Source organism: Dryobates pubescens, chromosome 12, assembly GCF_014839835.1.
Source record: "Dryobates pubescens isolate bDryPub1 chromosome 12, bDryPub1.pri, whole genome shotgun sequence".
Taxonomy (NCBI): domain Eukaryota; kingdom Metazoa; phylum Chordata; class Aves; order Piciformes; family Picidae; genus Dryobates; species Dryobates pubescens.
The window spans coordinates 5,484,314-5,502,177 of record NC_071623.1 but is presented as its reverse complement, the minus strand read 5'-3'; the positions used below and the strand labels follow the sequence as shown (position 1 = coordinate 5,502,177).

The following is a 17,864-nucleotide window of genomic DNA, read 5'->3' as shown; positions in this document are numbered from 1 at the left end:
GGAGAGGGGAAAAAAAACCACACCAAAACCAAACAAGGTCAAAATTTGGTAACAAAAAATACCAAGGAGGGGGAAAAAACCTACACAAGACCGAACAAGGTCAAAATTTGATACCAAACCAACCACCACCAAGGGGAAAACCCAAACCAAACCAACCAGCCAACCCCGGCCTCTCCCTCCCATCCTTTTCTCCCCAGTTGTTTTTTTTCCCCTCCCCCCGCCTCTCCCCTTCCCAAAAAATAACTTACAAAGATAAGTTTAAAAGTTTTTAACTGAGTTTCAAACCCAAGTGCATCTTTTTATTATTTATTATTGTTTGTGGAATTGTTTTTCTCTCTCTCTCTCTCTCTTTTTCTTTCTCATAATAATCTTAAAATTCTAAAAAGCCATAATTTACTTCCTTGGAAAAAAGGCCGCGAGCCGCTGCTTCTTGATCGGCAGGATGTGGATCTCCGGGGAGTTCATTTTCTTTAGCTTAACGCTCCTGTTTTTGACCGGTTTCCTGAGGGCCTCGGCGCCGTCCCGGGGCTCCGGAGGGCTCTTCACGTCGTAGCACTGCAGCACCGAGTCCTGGGGCAGGTCCCTTTTGAAAGAAAAGTTTTTGGTGGACACCCCCGAGAGGCCCTTGATCTTGCCGCAGAAGATGGTGGGCACGGCGTCCTTGACGGAGACGATGACTTTGGCGGTCTGCGAGGTGCTGACGATCTCGATGTTGTTGCCGGCCTTGGGCTCGCAGCTCGCCCTGCCCGCCTGCTCCATCAGCCACTTCTGCGGCTGCCGCAGCAGCTCCGCCTGGCCCCCGCCCGGACCCCTGCCCTCCGCCGCTTTGCCCGCAGCCTCCTGCGGCTTGCAGGGGACGAAGGGAGCGGCCGGGACCGAGAGCTTGTCCGGCGCGGGGTGCGCCCCGGCCTCGGCGGCGGCGCTGGGGCCGCTGCCGGCCGCCTCCCCGTGGGGTCCCCCCGGCTTGCGGCAGGAGGTGAGGGACAGGTCCAGGGCTCCGTCGTCGGGCGGCGGCAGGGCGGGTTCGGGGACACGGGGCGCGGGCGGCCCCTTCATGGAGAGGTCCAGCGCTTCGTTCTCGCCGCCCATCTTGATGACGGTGTGGCGGCTCAGCTGCGGCAGCTCCCGGGGCTGCGGCAGCTCCAGGGGCTTCGTCTCTTCTTTCTCCGGGGGGGTCTGGGTCCCCTTGCAGGGGTGGGGGGTGAAGAGCGGCGGCTTGGGAGGGTCGGGAGCCGCCTTCGTCTCTGTGCCGTGAGGCACGGGGATGGGGACGGGGATGGGGATGGGGACGGGGACGGGCAGGGGCACGATGACCGGGTAGGGCACCAGCAGCGTGGCGGGGGGCACCAGAGGGGAGAGGGGCGAGCCGAAGGCCTGCGGCGGGAGGCCGGCGTAGTCGGGGGGAGGCTGGCAAGGGGCGGCAGAGCCCAGGCTGCCCTGCGAGGGAAAGAGGTCCTGAAGGACGGCGGCGAAGCCCGGCGTTTGAAAGACGGGGGGCAGGACCGGCTCCTGCGCTTGGCCGGAGGGCTTGGGGTCCAGGAGCTGGGGCTGCCCGACGGGGGTGGCGGCCCCCGGGAAGAGGCCGGCGTGCAGGGGGCTGGCGGGGCAGGCAGCCCCCGGGGGCAGCCCCAGGGGCGAGTTGAGGTGCTGGAAGACGTGCTGCTCCAGGAGGACGGGCAGCGGGACGGGGCCCTGGGTGGTCATCACGTAGGGGGTGGAGGCGCCGGCGGCTGGCATCTGCGGGGGGGCGGCGCTGCCGGCCACCTGCAGGTGGATGGGCAGCACCACCGGGCTGTCCCCCAGGCAAATGGGCTGCAGCACCGTGGCGGCCACCTTCAGGGCCACCCCGCTCTGCGACTCGGCCGGCGGCGTCAGGATGGAGGGCGCGGGCACCGTCACCAGCGGCGACAGAGCCTTCTTCATCAGGTCGGCGGAGTTGATGTTCCAGGCTTCGGCCGTTATCAGCTGCGCCACTCCGTTCTCCAGCTTGTTGTTGGCCATGGCCGAGGGCGGGCTGGTGACGTCCATGGGGAGGTTGGGGGTGTCCTTGTAGAGCTCCTCCATCTCGCAGGGCTTCCGGGGCTCGGCCAGGGCTGCCGCCTCTCACATCGCCGTCAGCGGGACCCGCGGCGGCTCCGGGCTGCCAGCGGCGTCGGCACCCACATTATTTGGCCTGCAAGCCAGAAAAATGCTTTGGGTTTGTTGTTTTTTTGTTTTAGGCACCACATCAATCTCCTCCTTACAATAATATTTGCCGTTGCCCTTTAAAGATGTTCCCCCTCCCCCCAACCCCAGCAGCACCCCAAAAGCTGTTAACTTGCAGGCATCAGCCCTGAGGCTCTGTGATAGTGTGCAAGAGAGAGGCAGAGCTGCACACACACAGCTGTGAGTGCTGGACGAAGAGTTTGGAGGGACTTCTATTTAGCAGTAAACACAGATAATTTAAAAGGCCTCAAAGACTCTCTGCAGCCATAAAAAAAGTCCCCAACACCCAAACCCTCCCTTAAACCCTTCAGCAGTACACAGGCTGAGAGGAGGACTTCAGGCCATCCATTTCACGTTTTTAAACAAAGCTTCATCTACCCACAGCGTGCAGCAGAGCCTGAGCGACTGTGTCGCTGGTTTCACTCAACAACAACAGCAAAAGGCCCTAAACAAACACTGCTAAAAATATCACAGCTAAGAAATGCTGCTCTGCCGTGTGGGCAAATGGGTCCTGGTCCCTCTGCAGTGCTCGGCCCATTTCTCACCCCGGTGGGACTGACTGGGAGGCGAGCACCCTCTGGAACTGGCTGCGTGCAGGCAACAGCAGAGCAGCCCCCAAATCCCTGCCCACACAGGCAGTGATGGGAAGCAGCCACTGGAGTCATTAAAGACCTGAAGGATAGCAACAGTTAAATAAATATCAAAGCCACTTCCAATGGACTTGGACAGCACAGCCCTTGAGAGCCACCAAGCAAGAGGCAATTGAAAAGGGGCAGAGATGGTTTCAGTGAGGGACCATGCTGAAATCTGCAGCCTGCTTCCTAAAATACAAAGACTCACATCCTGCCCCAGCTGAAACAGAGAAGGGCAGCAAATGACTGGTGCTGTGCCAACGCCTTTATCTCCAAGGATAAAGACATCTCTGCTGCCAGCAGACTTGGGCTGGGGGCTGCCCGCTCTGCCTGGCACCGCCTGTGCCGCTCTCCGAGCGTGCTGTGCATCCTGCCATGGCAATCATCACCATGGAAACCCCTCCAGTGGCAACTCTGTTACCATGGGAAAGCACCAGCACACCCCAAATCCATGGCTTTTTTCACCTGCACGCAGTTCATGCCTCTTCCCCTGCAAGCAAAACCTGTTGCAGTGCTCCTGCCCAGCTGGCCTGGCCAGTAGGGAGGGACTCAGCTCCCCACATCTGACCTGTTGGAGAGCAGCACAGGGGAAAGGGATCTGGGAGTACTGGTGGACAGAAGGATGCCCCTGAGCCAGCAATGTGCTCTTGTGGCAGAGAAGGCCAAGGGCATCCTGGGGTATGTGATGGAGAGGGCCAGAAGAGGGCCACGAAGATGATTGGGGTCCTGGAACACATCTCTGCTACGAGGCCAGGCTGAGGGAGATGGGGGTGTTCAGCCTGGGGAAGAGAAGGCTCCAGGCAGACCTCACAGCAGACTTCAGTCCCCAAAGGGGCTCCAAGAAGGCTGCAGAGGGACTGTGCCCAAAGGCCTGCAGGGACAGCACCAGGAGCAAGGGTTTGAAAGGAGAGCAGAGCAGATGGAGATTGGCTGTGAGGAACAAGTTCTGCCCCAGGAGGCTGCTGCCACACTGCCACAGGTTGCCCAGGGAGGGAGCTGAGGCTCCATGGCTGGAGCTGTTGAAGGTGAGGCTGGAGAAGGCTGTGAGCAACCTGCTCTGGTGGAGGATGTCCCTGCTGGGTGCAGGGGGCTGGACTGGATGAGCTTTGGAGCTCCCTTCCAACCCAACCATTCTATGCAGGGACAGTGTGGGGGTGTCAGGAAGAGCAGCACCACTGCAGAACTGGAATGGTTGAGGAGCCCCAGCCTGGGGACCTGTCCGTGCCTGGGAGCACACCAAAAGCTCTGCTGGCTTTGGCACTCACCACAAACTATTTGCTCACACAGAACACAACAGTTTGTGGGCCTGACAGAGCTGCAAAGGGGGCAGAGGAAAAGGGAAGGGAAAGAAAAAACCCTCACCACAAACAAAGGCTAAAAAATGGGCAAGGCAAGGAAGCAGAAAATCTCCCAAGGGTCTCCTGAGACCTGTAAATCCCTGGATTTGGCAGCAAGATGCTACAGCAAGCACAAGGCTGCAGCCATGCCAGCAGTTAAGAGTGGAGGCTGGAGCAGGGGGGGTGGGGGGGAGCAAAATGCTAATCATTTATCAGCAGCATTGGAGTTCTTAAAAAGGACTCTGATTTTTTTTCTTGTTAAAGTAAACAGATGAGTCATTGCCTTTCCTCTCCTGCTGCTGCCTTCAGGAGAAGCATTCTGGAGTTGTTGGGGTTTCATTTTCACTCATCTTGTGAAATGTTGGTGCAGAAAAACCTTCACAAGGGTCAGGGCCGAAGGGTTTGTGTTTGTGTTTGGTTTGTTTCCTTTTCCCAGCCTCAGCTGAAGACAGATGACAGGCAGGCAGAGCATGGCCAAGCATCAAAAAAGAGAGAGGAGCAAAAGATCATAGAGTCAAGAGAATTGTCAGGGCTGGAAGGGACCTCAAAGAGCAGCCAGTCCCAACCCCCCCTGCCATGGCCAGGGACACCTCACACTGCAGCAGGTTGCTCACAGCCACAGCCAGCCTGGCTGCAAACACCTCCAAGCATCAAAAAGAGAGGACCAAAAAATCATAGAGTCATAGAATTGTGAGGGTTGGAAGGGACCTCAAGAACCAGTCCCAACCCTCCTGCCATGGCCAGGGACACCTCACACTGCAGCAGGTTGCTCGCAGCCACAGCCAGCCTGGCTGCAAACACCTCCAGGGATGAGGCCTGAACCAAAATCAGATCCCTGAGGCAGAAAGTGAGAAGGATTTGTATTCAACAACAACAGCAACAACAAACCCCTAAAATTAAGCCAGCCTTTAAAAAAAAGAAAGCCAATCAAACAAACAAACATAAAAGAAATGAAGAGTAATTGTTTCTAAAAATAAAAGACAATGAGGAGCCTGCTCAGCAGAGTCAGGCTGGGGGGAATAAAAAACATAGGCATTGTTTCTGGTAAGGGATTAGAAAAAGTCCTCCTTTTTTTACTGCTTTTCTAGAATTCCTCCTTCCTTCTTTTCAAAATGGCCATTTATAGACCCAGAGAATTGTCAGGGCTGGAAGGGACCTCAAGGCTCAGCCAGTCCCAACCCCCCTGCCATGGCCAGGGACACCTCACACTGCAGCAGGTTGCTCACAGCCACAGCCAGCCTGGCTGCAAACACCTCCAGGCAGGAGGCTTCCACCACCTCCCTGGGCAACCTCTGCCAGGCTCTCACCACCCTCCTGGGCAACAACTTCTTCCTCACATCCAAGCTCAATCTCCCCACTTCTAGTTTTGCTCCATCCCCCCAGTCCTATCACTCCCTGACCCCCTCAAAAGTCCCTCCCCAGCTTTCTTGGAGCCCCCTTCAGATCCTGGAAGGCCACCAGAAGGTCTCCTGGGAGCCTTCTCCTCTCCAGACTGCACAACCCCAGCTCTCTCAGTCTGTCCTCACAGCAGAGCAGCTCCAGCCCTCTGCTCCTCCTCGTGGCCCTTCTCTGGACACCTTCCAGCACCTCCAGACCCTTCCTGGCACAGAGGCTCCAGACCTGGCCCCAGAGCTCCAGCTGTGGTCTCAGCAGAGTGGAGCAGAGGGGCAGAATGCCCTCCCTGGCCCTGCTGGCCACAGTTCTCTTGCTGCAGCCCATGCTCTGCTTGGCTCTCTGGGCTGCAAGTGCTCCCTGCTGGCTCCTGTGGAGCTTCTCCTCCCCCAGCACCCCCAAGGCCTTTTCTTCAGGGCTGCTCTCAAGCCTCGTGGTCTCTGCACCACAACCCAGCACGTTTGCTCCTCCAGCTGATGCAGCACAGTGAAAGGTCTGCCACTGGCTCTTTCCTGGTGATGTTTCTGTCTTGCTCTAGAAGCTTTCTGAGCTCCTGGTGTTCTCCTTGAGAATGAATGGTCGGGGGGGGGGGGGGGAGGAGGGGGAAGATGGGGCAGGAAATGAGCCCTTGGCAAACCCATGTAACGCTGAGAAATAGAAGAACTGAGAGGAGAATGATGCTGCCATGAGAGAGCTGAGGGATTAGCATCCTGGCTGGACCCTGAGACAGGACCCATCGACAAAGATGAAAGTAGAAAACAACCAAATCCCATTTTAAAGGGGAAAAAGGCCTGGAGGCAGAGGAAGAGCCTGGATGGGGGAAGGAAGAGCTCAGCTATCACCACCAGACACCTTGAAGAAGTGCCTGTGGGCTCGGTTGGGTTTGTTTGGTTTTAAAGCATAGGCAAATGTTGTTTTCCACACTGAATCTGATGGCTTCTGGGATCTATGCTTGAACTCACAGCTCTGCACTGCCTCCAGGAGGGTCTCACCATCAGAGGGCAAGCAGGGCCAGAGGAGGGACATGAAGATGAGCAGAGGGCTGCAGAACCTCCCCTGTGGGGACAGGCTGAGAGGGTTGGGGCTGTTCAGCCTGGAGAAGAGAAGGATTCTTCTCCTCTGCCTTGTTCTGCTCTGCTCAGACCCCACCTGCAGCACTGCCTCCAGTTCTGGGGACCCCAGCAGAAGAGGGACCTGGAGCTGCTGGAGCAGAGTCTCAATATCTTTCCTAACCTGAGGGGCCCAGAACTGGACACAGGACTCAAGGTGTGGCCTAACCAGTGCTGAGCACAGGGCACAAGGACTTCCCTGCTCCTGCTGGCCACACTCTTCCTGCTGCAGGCCAGGATGCCATTGGCCTTGGCCCCCTGGGCACACTGCTGGCTCATGGTCAGCTGCTGTCAATCAGTACCCCCAGGTCCCTCTCTGCCTGGCTGCTCTCAGCCACTCTGACCCCAGCCTGTAGCACTGCATGGGGTTGTTGTGGCCAAAGTGCAGCACCTGGCACTTGGGCTTGTTGAATGCCATCCTGTTGGCCTCTGCCCATCTGTCCAGCCTTGCAAGGCCCTTCTACCCTCTAACAGATCAACACCTGCTCCCAACTTGGTGTCATCTGCAAACTTACTGATGATGCACTCAATCCCCTCATCCAGATCACCAATAAAGATATTGAACAGGCTGGGGCCCAGCACTGATCCCTGGGGGACACCACTAGTTAAGACAGAGGATCCCTAAGAGATTTCCAGCCCTGCACTGGGGCTGGAACCAGATAGTCTTCAAGGTCCCTTCCAACATTCCAACCTACACCAGTCCATGAACCTGTGACTCTTTAAGAAGTCAAGAAAGGAGAGGTGCAGCCCTTGACCCAAGTTTCTGGGTTTGGAGGGAGGTTTTTTTTTGCCCCTTACCATTCCCATGTGGAAGTGCAGCATTCCATACCTCAGCCCACCTGCTTCTTCAGCATGTGACCACTACAGAACCCAACATGTATATAGAGAGAGACACTTAAAACTATTTCCCTCTGCTGCCCACAGCCTGCAGCTTAGTGGAAGCTGGCTGCCAGGTAGAGAGCAGCCCCAGCTCAGCTGCCTCCTGTGCCCTGCATAGCAGTTCTCAGTTTCACCCAGGAGGCAAACCCACAGCTGCTAAGCTTGCATGGCACTAAACACCTAATTAGCAAGGTCAGTAAGCAGACAGAGGGGAAAGGATCCAAGTCCCCAAGCCTCCAAAGAGGAAACATTTGAAGATCTGAGACCGAGAGACAGCCTGAAGTTGTCCAAATAAGTGTTGAGTGGTTTCTGGAGCCCTGCTTTTACATCAAATACACAGCACAAAGTCACAGGCACTGAGGAGACAGCTGAAACTAAGCTCATTTTTCAGTGCTGATAGGAACAGGGCTAGCTACACTCTCATGGAGTGGGTTGGGTTGGAAGGGAGCTCCAAAGCTCATCCAGTCCAACCCCCTGCCCCCAGCAGGGACATCCTCCACCAGAGCAGCTTGCTCACAGCCTTCTCCAGCCTCACCTTCAACAGCTCCAGCCATGGAGCCTCAGCTCCCTCCCTGGGCAACCTGTGGCAGTGTGGCAGCAGCCTCCTGGGGCAGAACTTGTTCCTCACAGCCAATCTCCATCTGCTCTGCTCTCCTTTCAAACCCTTGCCCCTGCTGCTGTCCCTGCAGGCCTTTGGGCACAGTCCCTCTGCAGCCTTCTTGTAGCCCCTTCAGGTCCTGGCAGGCTGCTCTGAGGTCTGCCTGGAACCTTCTCTTCTGCAGGCTGAACACCCCCAGCTCCCTCAGCTTGGCCTCACAGCAGAGCAGCTCCAGACCCTCCTAGGAGGACCCCAAACCATCACATACTAGAGACTGATTTTTGTTAAAGGAGAAATCCAGTGGCCAGCAGGTTGAGAGAGGTTATTCTGCCACCAAAGTGAGACCTTACCTGGAGCTGTGCATCCAGCTCTGGAACCCTCAGCTCAGGAAGGACATGGACCTGGTGGAGCAGGTCCAGAGGAGGGACACAAAGATGCTCCAAGGGCTGGAGCAGCTCTGCTGTGAGCACAGGCTGAGGGAGCTGGGGCTGTGCAGCCTGCAGGAGAGAAGGCTCCAGGGGCAGCTCAGAGCTGCCTGCCAGGAGCTGAAGGCATCCTGCAGGAAGGCTGCAGAGAGACTTTGGCTGAGGGGGGCTGGAGCCAGGCCAAGGGGGAATGGTTTGGAGCTGAGGCAGAGCAGGGGCAGAGTGGAGCTGAGGAAGAAGTTGTTGAGTGTGAGGGTGGTGAGAGCCTGGCACAGGCTGCCCAGGGAGGCTGTGGCTGCCTCCTTGCTGGGGGTGTTGAAGGCCAGGCTGGCTGAGGCCTTGAGCAGCTGAGTCTCGCTGAGAGGTGTCCCTGGGCATGGTGGGGAGCTTGGGGGAGCTGAGCTCTGAGCTCCCTTCCAGCCTAAACCATTTTATGATTCTAGGAAAATCAATTAATTTCCTTTCCCCTACTTCTCTGTTTAATATTTAATTTGCTGTTTGTTTTAATTGCAAGGAGGCCTGAAGCAGTGACAGGAGCCCTATTGTCTAGAGCAGGGTGCTGATAAGAGCCAAGTTCAGGGCACTCTGCAGGGCTGTGGCTAACTGGGCAGGAAATGCTCTGTTAGCTCCACAGAAAGGCCATGCAAAGGCTGCTGATAACTGCAAGCTTATTTATTTAATCTGCTCTTGCTGGCTCTGCAGCAGGCTCTTCCCAGGGCTCTTGCAAGCCTTGCTCTGGGACTGCAGCACTGTGCAGCTATCCCTGAGCCCTGCAGCTCTTCCCTGCTGCAGCCTGCACCTGGTCACCCACCCAGAATTCACATCATCCCCTGCACACTATGGGAGGGGACTGAGATGTTCCCTTTGGGGGATGCCCTGCTCAGTATCTCCTGGAAGAGGAAAGTTTCCCTGCCTTTAGAAAACTTGGCTGGATGTGACAGAGTCAGGGATGGATTTGGATGTCTGTGTTTTGCCAGAGCTCCCTGCTTGCTGTCACTGCCACAAGCAACCTCTGAGCTCTGCTCTACAGAAGCCTATTACCAAGGGCTGTGCTGGGAGCATCCCTGCTGGGGACTCATAGAGTCATAGAATGATTTAGGTTGGAAGGGACCTTAAAGATCATCCAGCTCCAACCCCCCTGCCATGGGCAGGGACACCTCCCACCAGCCCAGCTGGCTCAAGGCCTCATCCAGCCTGGTGCTGAACACCTCCAGGGAGGAGGCAGCCACAGCCTCCCTGGGCAACCTGTGCCAGAGTCTCACCACCCTCACTCTAAAGAACTTCTTCCTCATCTCCAGTCCCAGTCTGCCCTCCTCAAGCTCCAATCCATTCCCTCTCATCCTATCACTCCCAGCCCTTGTCAAAAGTCCCTCCCCAGGTTTCTTGTAGCCCCTTCAGGCACTGGGAGGCTGCTCTGAACTCTCCCTAGAGACTTCTCTTCTCCAGGCTGAACAGCCCCAACTCTCAACCTGTCCTCACAGGGGAGGTTCTGCATCCCTCTCATCATCTTGGTGGCCTCCTCTGGAGCCTCTCCAGCAGCTCCAGGCCCCTCTTCTGCTGGGGGCCCCAGAACTGGAGGCAGTGCTGCAGGTGGGGTCTGAGCAGAGCAGAGGGGCAGAGAATTCCCTCCCTGCCCTGCTGGGCAGAAGGCTGGAGAACCTCCCCTGTGGGGACAGACTGTGAGAACAAGGGCTGAAGCACGGACTGAAGCTTGAGGAGGGCAGACTGAGACTGGAGAGGAGGAAGAAATTCTTCCCAGTGAGGCTGGGGAGACTCTGGCACAGGTTGCCCAGGGAGGCTGTGGCTGCCTCCTGCCTGGGGGTGTTCAAGGCCAGGCTGGATGAGGCCTTGAGCAGTCTGGGCTGGTGGGAGGTGTCCCTGCCCATGGCAGGGGGTTGGATCTGGCTGATCTTTGGGGTCCCTCCTACCCTAAACCATTCGGTGAATCTATGAACTCCCGAAGACGCCGGAGGACAAACAAGGCTCTGACACAGCTCCTGTAACAGGTCCTCTTTCATCTCCCATCCCTGCATGATGGATCCTTCTGGGAAGCAAACCTATTTGTGTCAAGGCTCTCATCCAGGCTGTGAAGCCCTGAGGGAAGAAGAGGGAAAGGCAATCAGGATGGCAGCACAAACTGGGCTGTTATAGATGGGAGAGAGGCAGCGTGCAGACAGCTGCAGCACACAGCACCAAGCTGCTCAGGCTCAGCAGCCTCACTGCCGGCTCTTGCTCTGCTCTTTTAAATGGCCCAGTGGGCTGCCCACTGCCCAGGCTGAAAAGAGCTGCCTCACAGCCTGAGATCTGCTGACTGTACTGTTGGCAACATTCTGTGGTTAGCCATCCTTGCCAGGCAGGAGAGAACTTACAGAACCATAGGATGGTTTGGGATGGAAGGGAGCTCCAAAGGGCAGCCAGTCCAACTCTCTGCACTCAGCAGGGACATCCTCCACCAGAGCAGCTTGCTCTGCTCTCCTTTCAAACCCTTGCCCCTGGTGCTATCCTTGCAGGCCTTTGGGCACAGTCCCTCTGCAGCTTTCTTGCAGCCCCTTCAGGTCCTGGCAGGCTGCTCTGAGGTCTTCCTGGAGCCTTCTCTTCTCCAGGTTGAACACCCCCAGCTCCCTCACAGCAGAGGTTCTCCATCCCCTGATCATCATTGTGGCCTCCTCTGACCTGCTCCATCAGGTCCATGTCTTTCCTGTGCTGAGGGCTCCAGAGCTGGCCCCAGCCCTGCAGCTGAGGTCTCCCCAGAGCAGAGCAGAGGGGCAGGATCCTCTCTCTCCAGCTCTGGCCATGCTGCTTTGGATGCAGCCCAGGCTGCCCTTGGCCTTCTGTGCTGCCAGAGCCCATTGCTGGCTCATGCTCAGGCTTCTCCTATACCCAGAGCACATCCCAGTTCCTGGGGTCTCTAAACTGGGGGTCTCTAAGCTGTCCCACTTGGAGGAAAGATTAAACCCTCTCAAAAAGTGATTTGGTTTTTTTCCCTCCTTGTCCTGGTAGAGAAATGCCCAAGGAGCAGCAGTGTGCAGCCTGCAGCTGGCTGAACCCTCAGGCCAGGGTGGAGGCAGTGCAGAGATTTCTGATGCATGAGACCTGACATGGGAAGGACAACTCTAACTTTGCCAGCCACAATTACTGCTGAGTCTCATCTCACCTGGATTGTCTCACCTCCCTCCATGAGAAGGCTGCCAGGAGACCTTCTGGTGGCCTTCCAGGATCTGAAGGGGGCTCCAAGAAAGCTGGGGAGGGACTTTTGAGGGGGTCAGGGAGGGATAGGACTGGGGGGGATGGAGCACAACTAGAAGTGGGGAGATTGAGCTTGGATGTGAGGAAGAAGTTGTTGCCCAGGAGGGTGGTGAGAGCCTGGCAGAGGTTGCCCAGGGAGGTGGTGGAAGCCTCCTGCCTGGAGGTGTTTGCAGCCAGGCTGGCTGTGGCTGTGAGCAACCTGCTGCAGTGTGAGGTGCCCCTGGCCATGGCAGGGGGGTTGGAACTGGCTGCTCCTTGAGGTCCCTTCCAGCCCTGACAATTCTATGATTCTTTCAGTGGACAAATGGTAGGTCAAAAGTCAAGCCCTAGAAGTGCAGGACACACTGCATGCAGCACCATGGGCTGCCAGCAGCCAAATCCCTCCAGGGGCCCATTTGCTCAGGAGAGGATGGCAAACAGAGGAGATCTGCTGGTGTGGGGCTGCTGGTGTGAGGCTGCTGGTGTGGAGCTGCTGGTTGTGAGGCTTCTGGTGTGAGGCTGCTGGTGTGGAGCTGCTGGTGTGAGGCTGCTGGTGTGGGGCTGCTGGTGGGGAGCTGCTGGTGTGAGGCTGCTGGTGTGGAGCTGCTGGTGTGAGGCTGCTGGTGTGGGGCTGCTGGTGTGGAGCTGCTGGTGTGAGGCTGCTGGTGTGGAGCTGCTGGTGATCAAGTCCAACCTCACCCACCAGGCTTGCTTCTCATCCAGTAGGTTACCTCCCCACAGGGAATCACAGAATCAGAATCATTCAGGTTGGCAAAGCCCCTCAGGATCACCAAGCCCAACCATTCACCCTGCTCTGCAAGATTCACCCCTAAACCAGAGCCCCAAGCTCCACATCCAAACCACCTTGAAACACAGCCAGGCCTGGGGACTCCACCACCTCCCTGGGCAGCCTCTGCCAGTGCCTGACCACTCTTGCTGGGAAAAAGGTTCCCTACTGTCCAGTCTAACCCTGCAAACTTCCAGCAGGGCTGAGAGCCTGAGAAAAGGCTGTTCTGCACTGGCACCAAGGGGAAGTGTCCTTACTCTGAGCATCTCTCTTGCATCACAGCTCCTGGGGCCTCACTCTACCTTGACCTCCACAGCTCTCACACACATGGGTGCCACCCCTGTGTTGACTTTTGGAGAGAGGCTGGAGGAAGAATGCAGCCTCATGCTAGCATTAAAAGCCTTCTTAGGCTCCAAGAGGAGAGTGCAGGATTTTCCTATGGGAAAAAAGTATTTTCAACCTCTTTTTTCCCCCCCTTCTCCTCTTCCCCCCCAACTTCCCTGTCATTAAAGATCCCATTTAAGTGATTATTTGGTATCATTTTCAATCAAAACATTCTATTTGCCAGCAGAGCAAAGAAAAATGATCTGTTTGGAGAGCACAGGGCTAAACAAAACAGAACCAGAGAGCAGTTGCTGCACAGGGAATTTCCAAGCCCCTGCGTTTTGCTCCCCCAGCAATCGATGGAGCGCCGAGTACCCAGAGGCACAGCATGCCAATTAAAAGGGAGCTGCCAGCCCTGCTGCCCCCCCCAAAAAACCTGAAACAAAAAGCACTCTGTGTCAGCCTGATGACAGATTTGCTCCTTCCCCAGTCAAGTGCTTTATTAAACAGCCCTCGAAGCTCTTACAAAGGCTCCCTCCAAGTCGGATGGGCAGCGAAAGGACTTCAAAGCCCTCATTAGCTGCCCGGCAGAGGTTTTGTTCTCTGCTCAGAGACACTCAACTCCCTGTTTTGGCCTGGCCCTCTCCACTGATCCCAAGCTCAGATACTGTTTTTATTTCCCTGCCTTCATCTGGTCTTCTCCAGCAGCCAGGTGAAGATTGGTATCGGTGCGGCCAAGGCCACCGGCCGCTGCCTGCCTCTTCTCGCTTACACCACCCTGTGCCTTGACCCCCTCGTGGAGCAGTCACCAAGTCTCAGCCCAGGGGGTGGGGAGGGGAAGTGAAAAATCAGTTTTCCAACTGCTACAGCACTTTTGGAGGTGAAACATCTGACTTTGTCCCATCACAGCCACGTGGTTCTGGAGTTCTTTGGCTGCCTTCTGACCACAAATCAATCAGAGGATCACAGCATGGTCTGGGCCAGGAGGGACCTCCAAAGCTCATCCAGTCCAAGCCCCCTGCAGTCAGCAGGGACATCCCCAACTAGATCAGGTTGCCCAGGGTCTCACTGGGCCTCACTTTGAATATCTCCAGGGAAGAGGCCTCAACTGCCTCCCTGGGCAACCTGTTCCAGTGTTCCACCACCCTCCCGGTGAAGAACTTGTTCATAACATCCAATCTGAGTCTGCTCTTCTCCAGCTTAAAGTCATTGCCCCTGGTCCTGTCCCTGCAAGCCTTTGCAAACAGTCTCTCTGCATCCTTCTTGTAGTACCCTTCAGGTACTGGAAGGCTTCTCTTAGGCCTCCCTGGTCTAATGCCACTGATCAAGCAGTCACCTAAAGCCAGCTGGCCCAGATCATGGCCAGGCAGACACCTAGGAGCAGCCTTCCAGTAGCTGAAGGGGCTCCAAGAAGGCTGCAGAGGGACTGTGCCCAAACGCCTGCAGGGACAGCAGCAGGGGCAAGGGTTTGAAAGGAGAGCAGAGCAGATGGAGATTGGCTGTGAGGAACAAGGAGGCTGCTGCAACACTGCCTGTGCCTGCCCAAGTCCCCTCATCCCCACATGCCAGCCCTTGAGCTCCTTGTCCTCAGGCTTCCTCTCCATCAGTGTGGGCACATTGGGTTTGGCCAGAGGAGCAGGGCTGGGGACACACAGCTCTGACTCCTGCAGCTTCTGCAGCTGCAAGCAGCCTGATGGCAACCAGAAGGACATCCACTGGAGCTTGGGAGATGTGGAAAACGAAGGGGGAAGTAGTGTTTTAATTCCACACTGCTTCCAGGGAATCCAAGCTGCCTATAGGGCTGTGCAAGCCATGAGAAAGCAGCCCAGACTCAGCTTGCCTCGGGCAAATCCATATGCTGGGAGACAGAACTCAGCTGCACAACGGTGCCCTTCCCTGCAGGGAGGAACAGCAAGAGCAGCCAGGCAGTACCAAACACTCAGCCACTCCTGGGTGAGGTGTTAGGGAAAACAGCTCTGCTCATTTCAGAGCCTGCTGCTGCTGGCAAGGGAGGCAGAGGAGTGCACCCAGCCCCTGCCTCCTGCTAAAGCTCTCCTCCACCCCTCTGCCAGCCAGGCAGACAGCAGCAGGGTTCTGCCACTGGCCCTGAGCAAAGCTGCAGCCAGACAGGAGGGCTGCTGCACCTTTTATAGAACCATGGAACTATAGAACCATAGAACCATGGAACTATAGAACCATGGAACCATAGAACCATAGAACCATGGAACCATAGAGCCATGGAACCATGGAACCATAGAACCATGGAACCATGGAACCATGGAACCACAGAATCACAGAATCATAGAATTAGGGTTTGGAAGGGTCCTCAAGGATCATGCAGTTCCAACCCCCCCTGCCATGGCCAGGGACACCTCACACTACAGCAGGTTGCTCACAGCCACATCCAGCCTGGCTGCAAACACCTCCAGGGATGAGGCTGCCACCACCTCCCTGGGCAACCTCTGCCAGTCTCTCACCACCCTCATAGGCAACAACTTCTTCCTCACATCCAGTCTGAATCTCCCCACTTCTATTTGAGGCTCTTCAAAGATGTCCAAAGTCACCCAGCACAATGCATGCCTGGCACACCCTGCCCTGTCCTTGCAGCCACCAAGGACAATTCAGTCTTTACTCTGAGCAAAGCTTTCATCAGGACCCAACCAGAGCAGTGGCCAAGGGGTGGGGAAAGGAGCAGCCTCGGGGTGCAGGGAGTGCTCTCCACCCCCCACGGTGGTGACACCAAAGCCACTGAGCCAAGAGAAGCAGCAGCAGCAGCAGCAGAGTGCTGTTTGGCTTTAGCTGTCTAAACAGGCACTGAGGGATTAGGGCCCTCTGCATCCTCAGCACTAATTAAAGGCTGTGTTTATTATCCCAGCTTTTCCCTGCGTAAACACAGCCCACGCCAGCATCTCACAAACCCTCCCAAAACCAAAAGGAGAGGGAAAAAGCCACACTGGAGCACGTCATAGGGGAGCAAGGGACACAGAATCACAGAATTAACCAGCTTGGAAAGGACCTTGGAGACCATCAAGTCCAACCTATCACCCAGCACCATCTCATCAACTAAACCATGGCACCAAGTGCCTCAGCCAGGCTCTTCCTGAACACCTCCAGGGATGGGGACTCCACCACCTCCCTGGGCAGCACATCCCAGTGGCTAATTACTCTTTCTGGGATGAATTTTTTTCTCACATCCAGTCTGAACCTCCCCTGGCACAGCTTGAGACTGTGAGGTTGGAAGAGACCCCAAGGATCATCGAGTCCAACCTGTCTCCACAGACCTCACGACTAGACCATGGCACCAAGTGCCACATCCAATCCCCTCTTGAACCCTTCCAGGGATGGGGACTCCACCACCTCCCTGGGCAGCACATTCCAATGGCTGTCATTGCTTGTCTGGGAGAAGAGCCCAACCCCCACCTGACTCCAACCTCCCTTCAGGGAGTTGCAGAGAGCAAGAAGGTCTCCCCTGAGCCTCCTCTTCTGCAGGCTAAGCAACCCCAGCTCCCTCAGCCTCTCCTCACAGGGCTGTGCTCCAGACCCCTCCCCAGCTTTGTTGCCCTTCTCTGGACACCTTCCAGCAGCTCAACATCTTTCCTAACCTGAGTAGCCCAGAACTGGACACAGGACTCAAAGTGTGGCCTCACCAGTGCCAAGCCCAGGGCACAATGACTTCCCTGCTCCTGCTGGCCACGCTGTTCCTGATGCCCTTGGCCTTCTTGGCCCCCTGGGCACACATGCTGGCTCATGTTCAGCCTACTGTTGATCCTGCAGCCTGCTCTGCCAGCACCCAGCTGTGCCCCCAAGCCAGCAGCTCACAGCTGCTTGGTGTGGAGGGGAATCCTGAGCTCCCTCCACAAGAGCAATATGCCCTTGGGGCCAAGAAGGCCAGTATCATCCTGAGGGGGATCAGAAGGGCTGTGGTCAGGAGGTCAGAGAGGTTCTGCTGCCCCTCTGCTCTGCCCTGGGGAGGCCACATCTGGAATCTTGTGTCCAGTTCTGGGCCCCTCAGTTCAGGAAGGACCTCAGGGAACTGCTTGAGAAAGTCCAGCACAGAGAGAGCCTGAAGGAGCCCAGGGAGACACTACTGGTGCCTGGGTGCCAGCCAGGTTCAGCTCCATTCCCCACCACTCTTTGCCCCCAGCCATCAGCCAGCTTTTTACCCAGTGCAGAGGGCAGTGAGCCAAGCCCTGTGCCAGGAGTTTCTGCCGGAGAATGCTGGGGGAGGCATCACCAAAGGCTTTACTGCAGTCCAGGCAGACAATGGCCACAGCCCTTCCCTCACCCCCCAGGCAGCTCACCTGGTTGTAGAAAGAGATCAGACCAGCCAGGCAGGACCTGCCTTTCATAAACCCCTGTGACTGGACCTGGTTGTCTTGTGTGTGCCACTTGGGTGCCTCCTCAGGGCTTGGCACCAAGTGGGTTTGGCTGGGACTAAAGCCCAGCCTGTACACTAAAAAGCCACTGGAAGCTGCAAACTCAGGCACCAAGGAGAATAGAAATTCAATCTTCTGGTTGCCTCTAGGCTGCTTAATGACAGAATCTTCAGCACACATCCATCCCCTCTGTCCCCACAGGCCTTGCTGTGCTGCAAAGGGCACACCCACAAGGAGAAAAGGGATTTTTGTTCATAGGCATCTCTCCAGCTTCTAAGCTTCTGACTCCAAACTAAGTCACACTTGGGTTTGGGTTTGGTTGGTTGGGTTGTTGTTTTTTTCTCCACACAGATTTGGATTGTGCAATCTAAAGGCAGATTGAAAGGGTTGGGGTTGTGCAGGCTGGAGAGGAGAAGGCTCCCAGGAGACCTTCTTGTGGCCTTCCAGGATCTGAAGGGGGCTCCAAGAAAGCTGGGGAGGGACTTTTGAGGGTTTTGGTTTTTTTCCCTCCTTGTCCTGGTAGAGAAATGCCCAAGGAGCAGCAGTGTGCAGCCTGCAGCTGGCTGAACCCTCAG

At 56.3% G+C, this 17,864-nt stretch overlaps 1 protein-coding gene across 1 annotated transcript in view; it reads right to left on the bottom strand.

The window, feature by feature from the left end:
• Positions 1–347: 347 nt before the first annotated feature.
• Positions 348–17,864, bottom strand: part of RAI2 (retinoic acid induced 2) — a 59,188-nt gene continuing 41,671 nt past the window's right edge. The window contains exon 2 of the mRNA XM_054166028.1: positions 348–2,173. Within this exon, the coding sequence (XP_054022003.1) occupies positions 394–2,064 (1,671 nt within the window). The 5' untranslated portion in view covers positions 2,065–2,173 and the 3' untranslated portion in view covers positions 348–393. The remainder of the gene's footprint in view (positions 2,174–17,864) is intronic.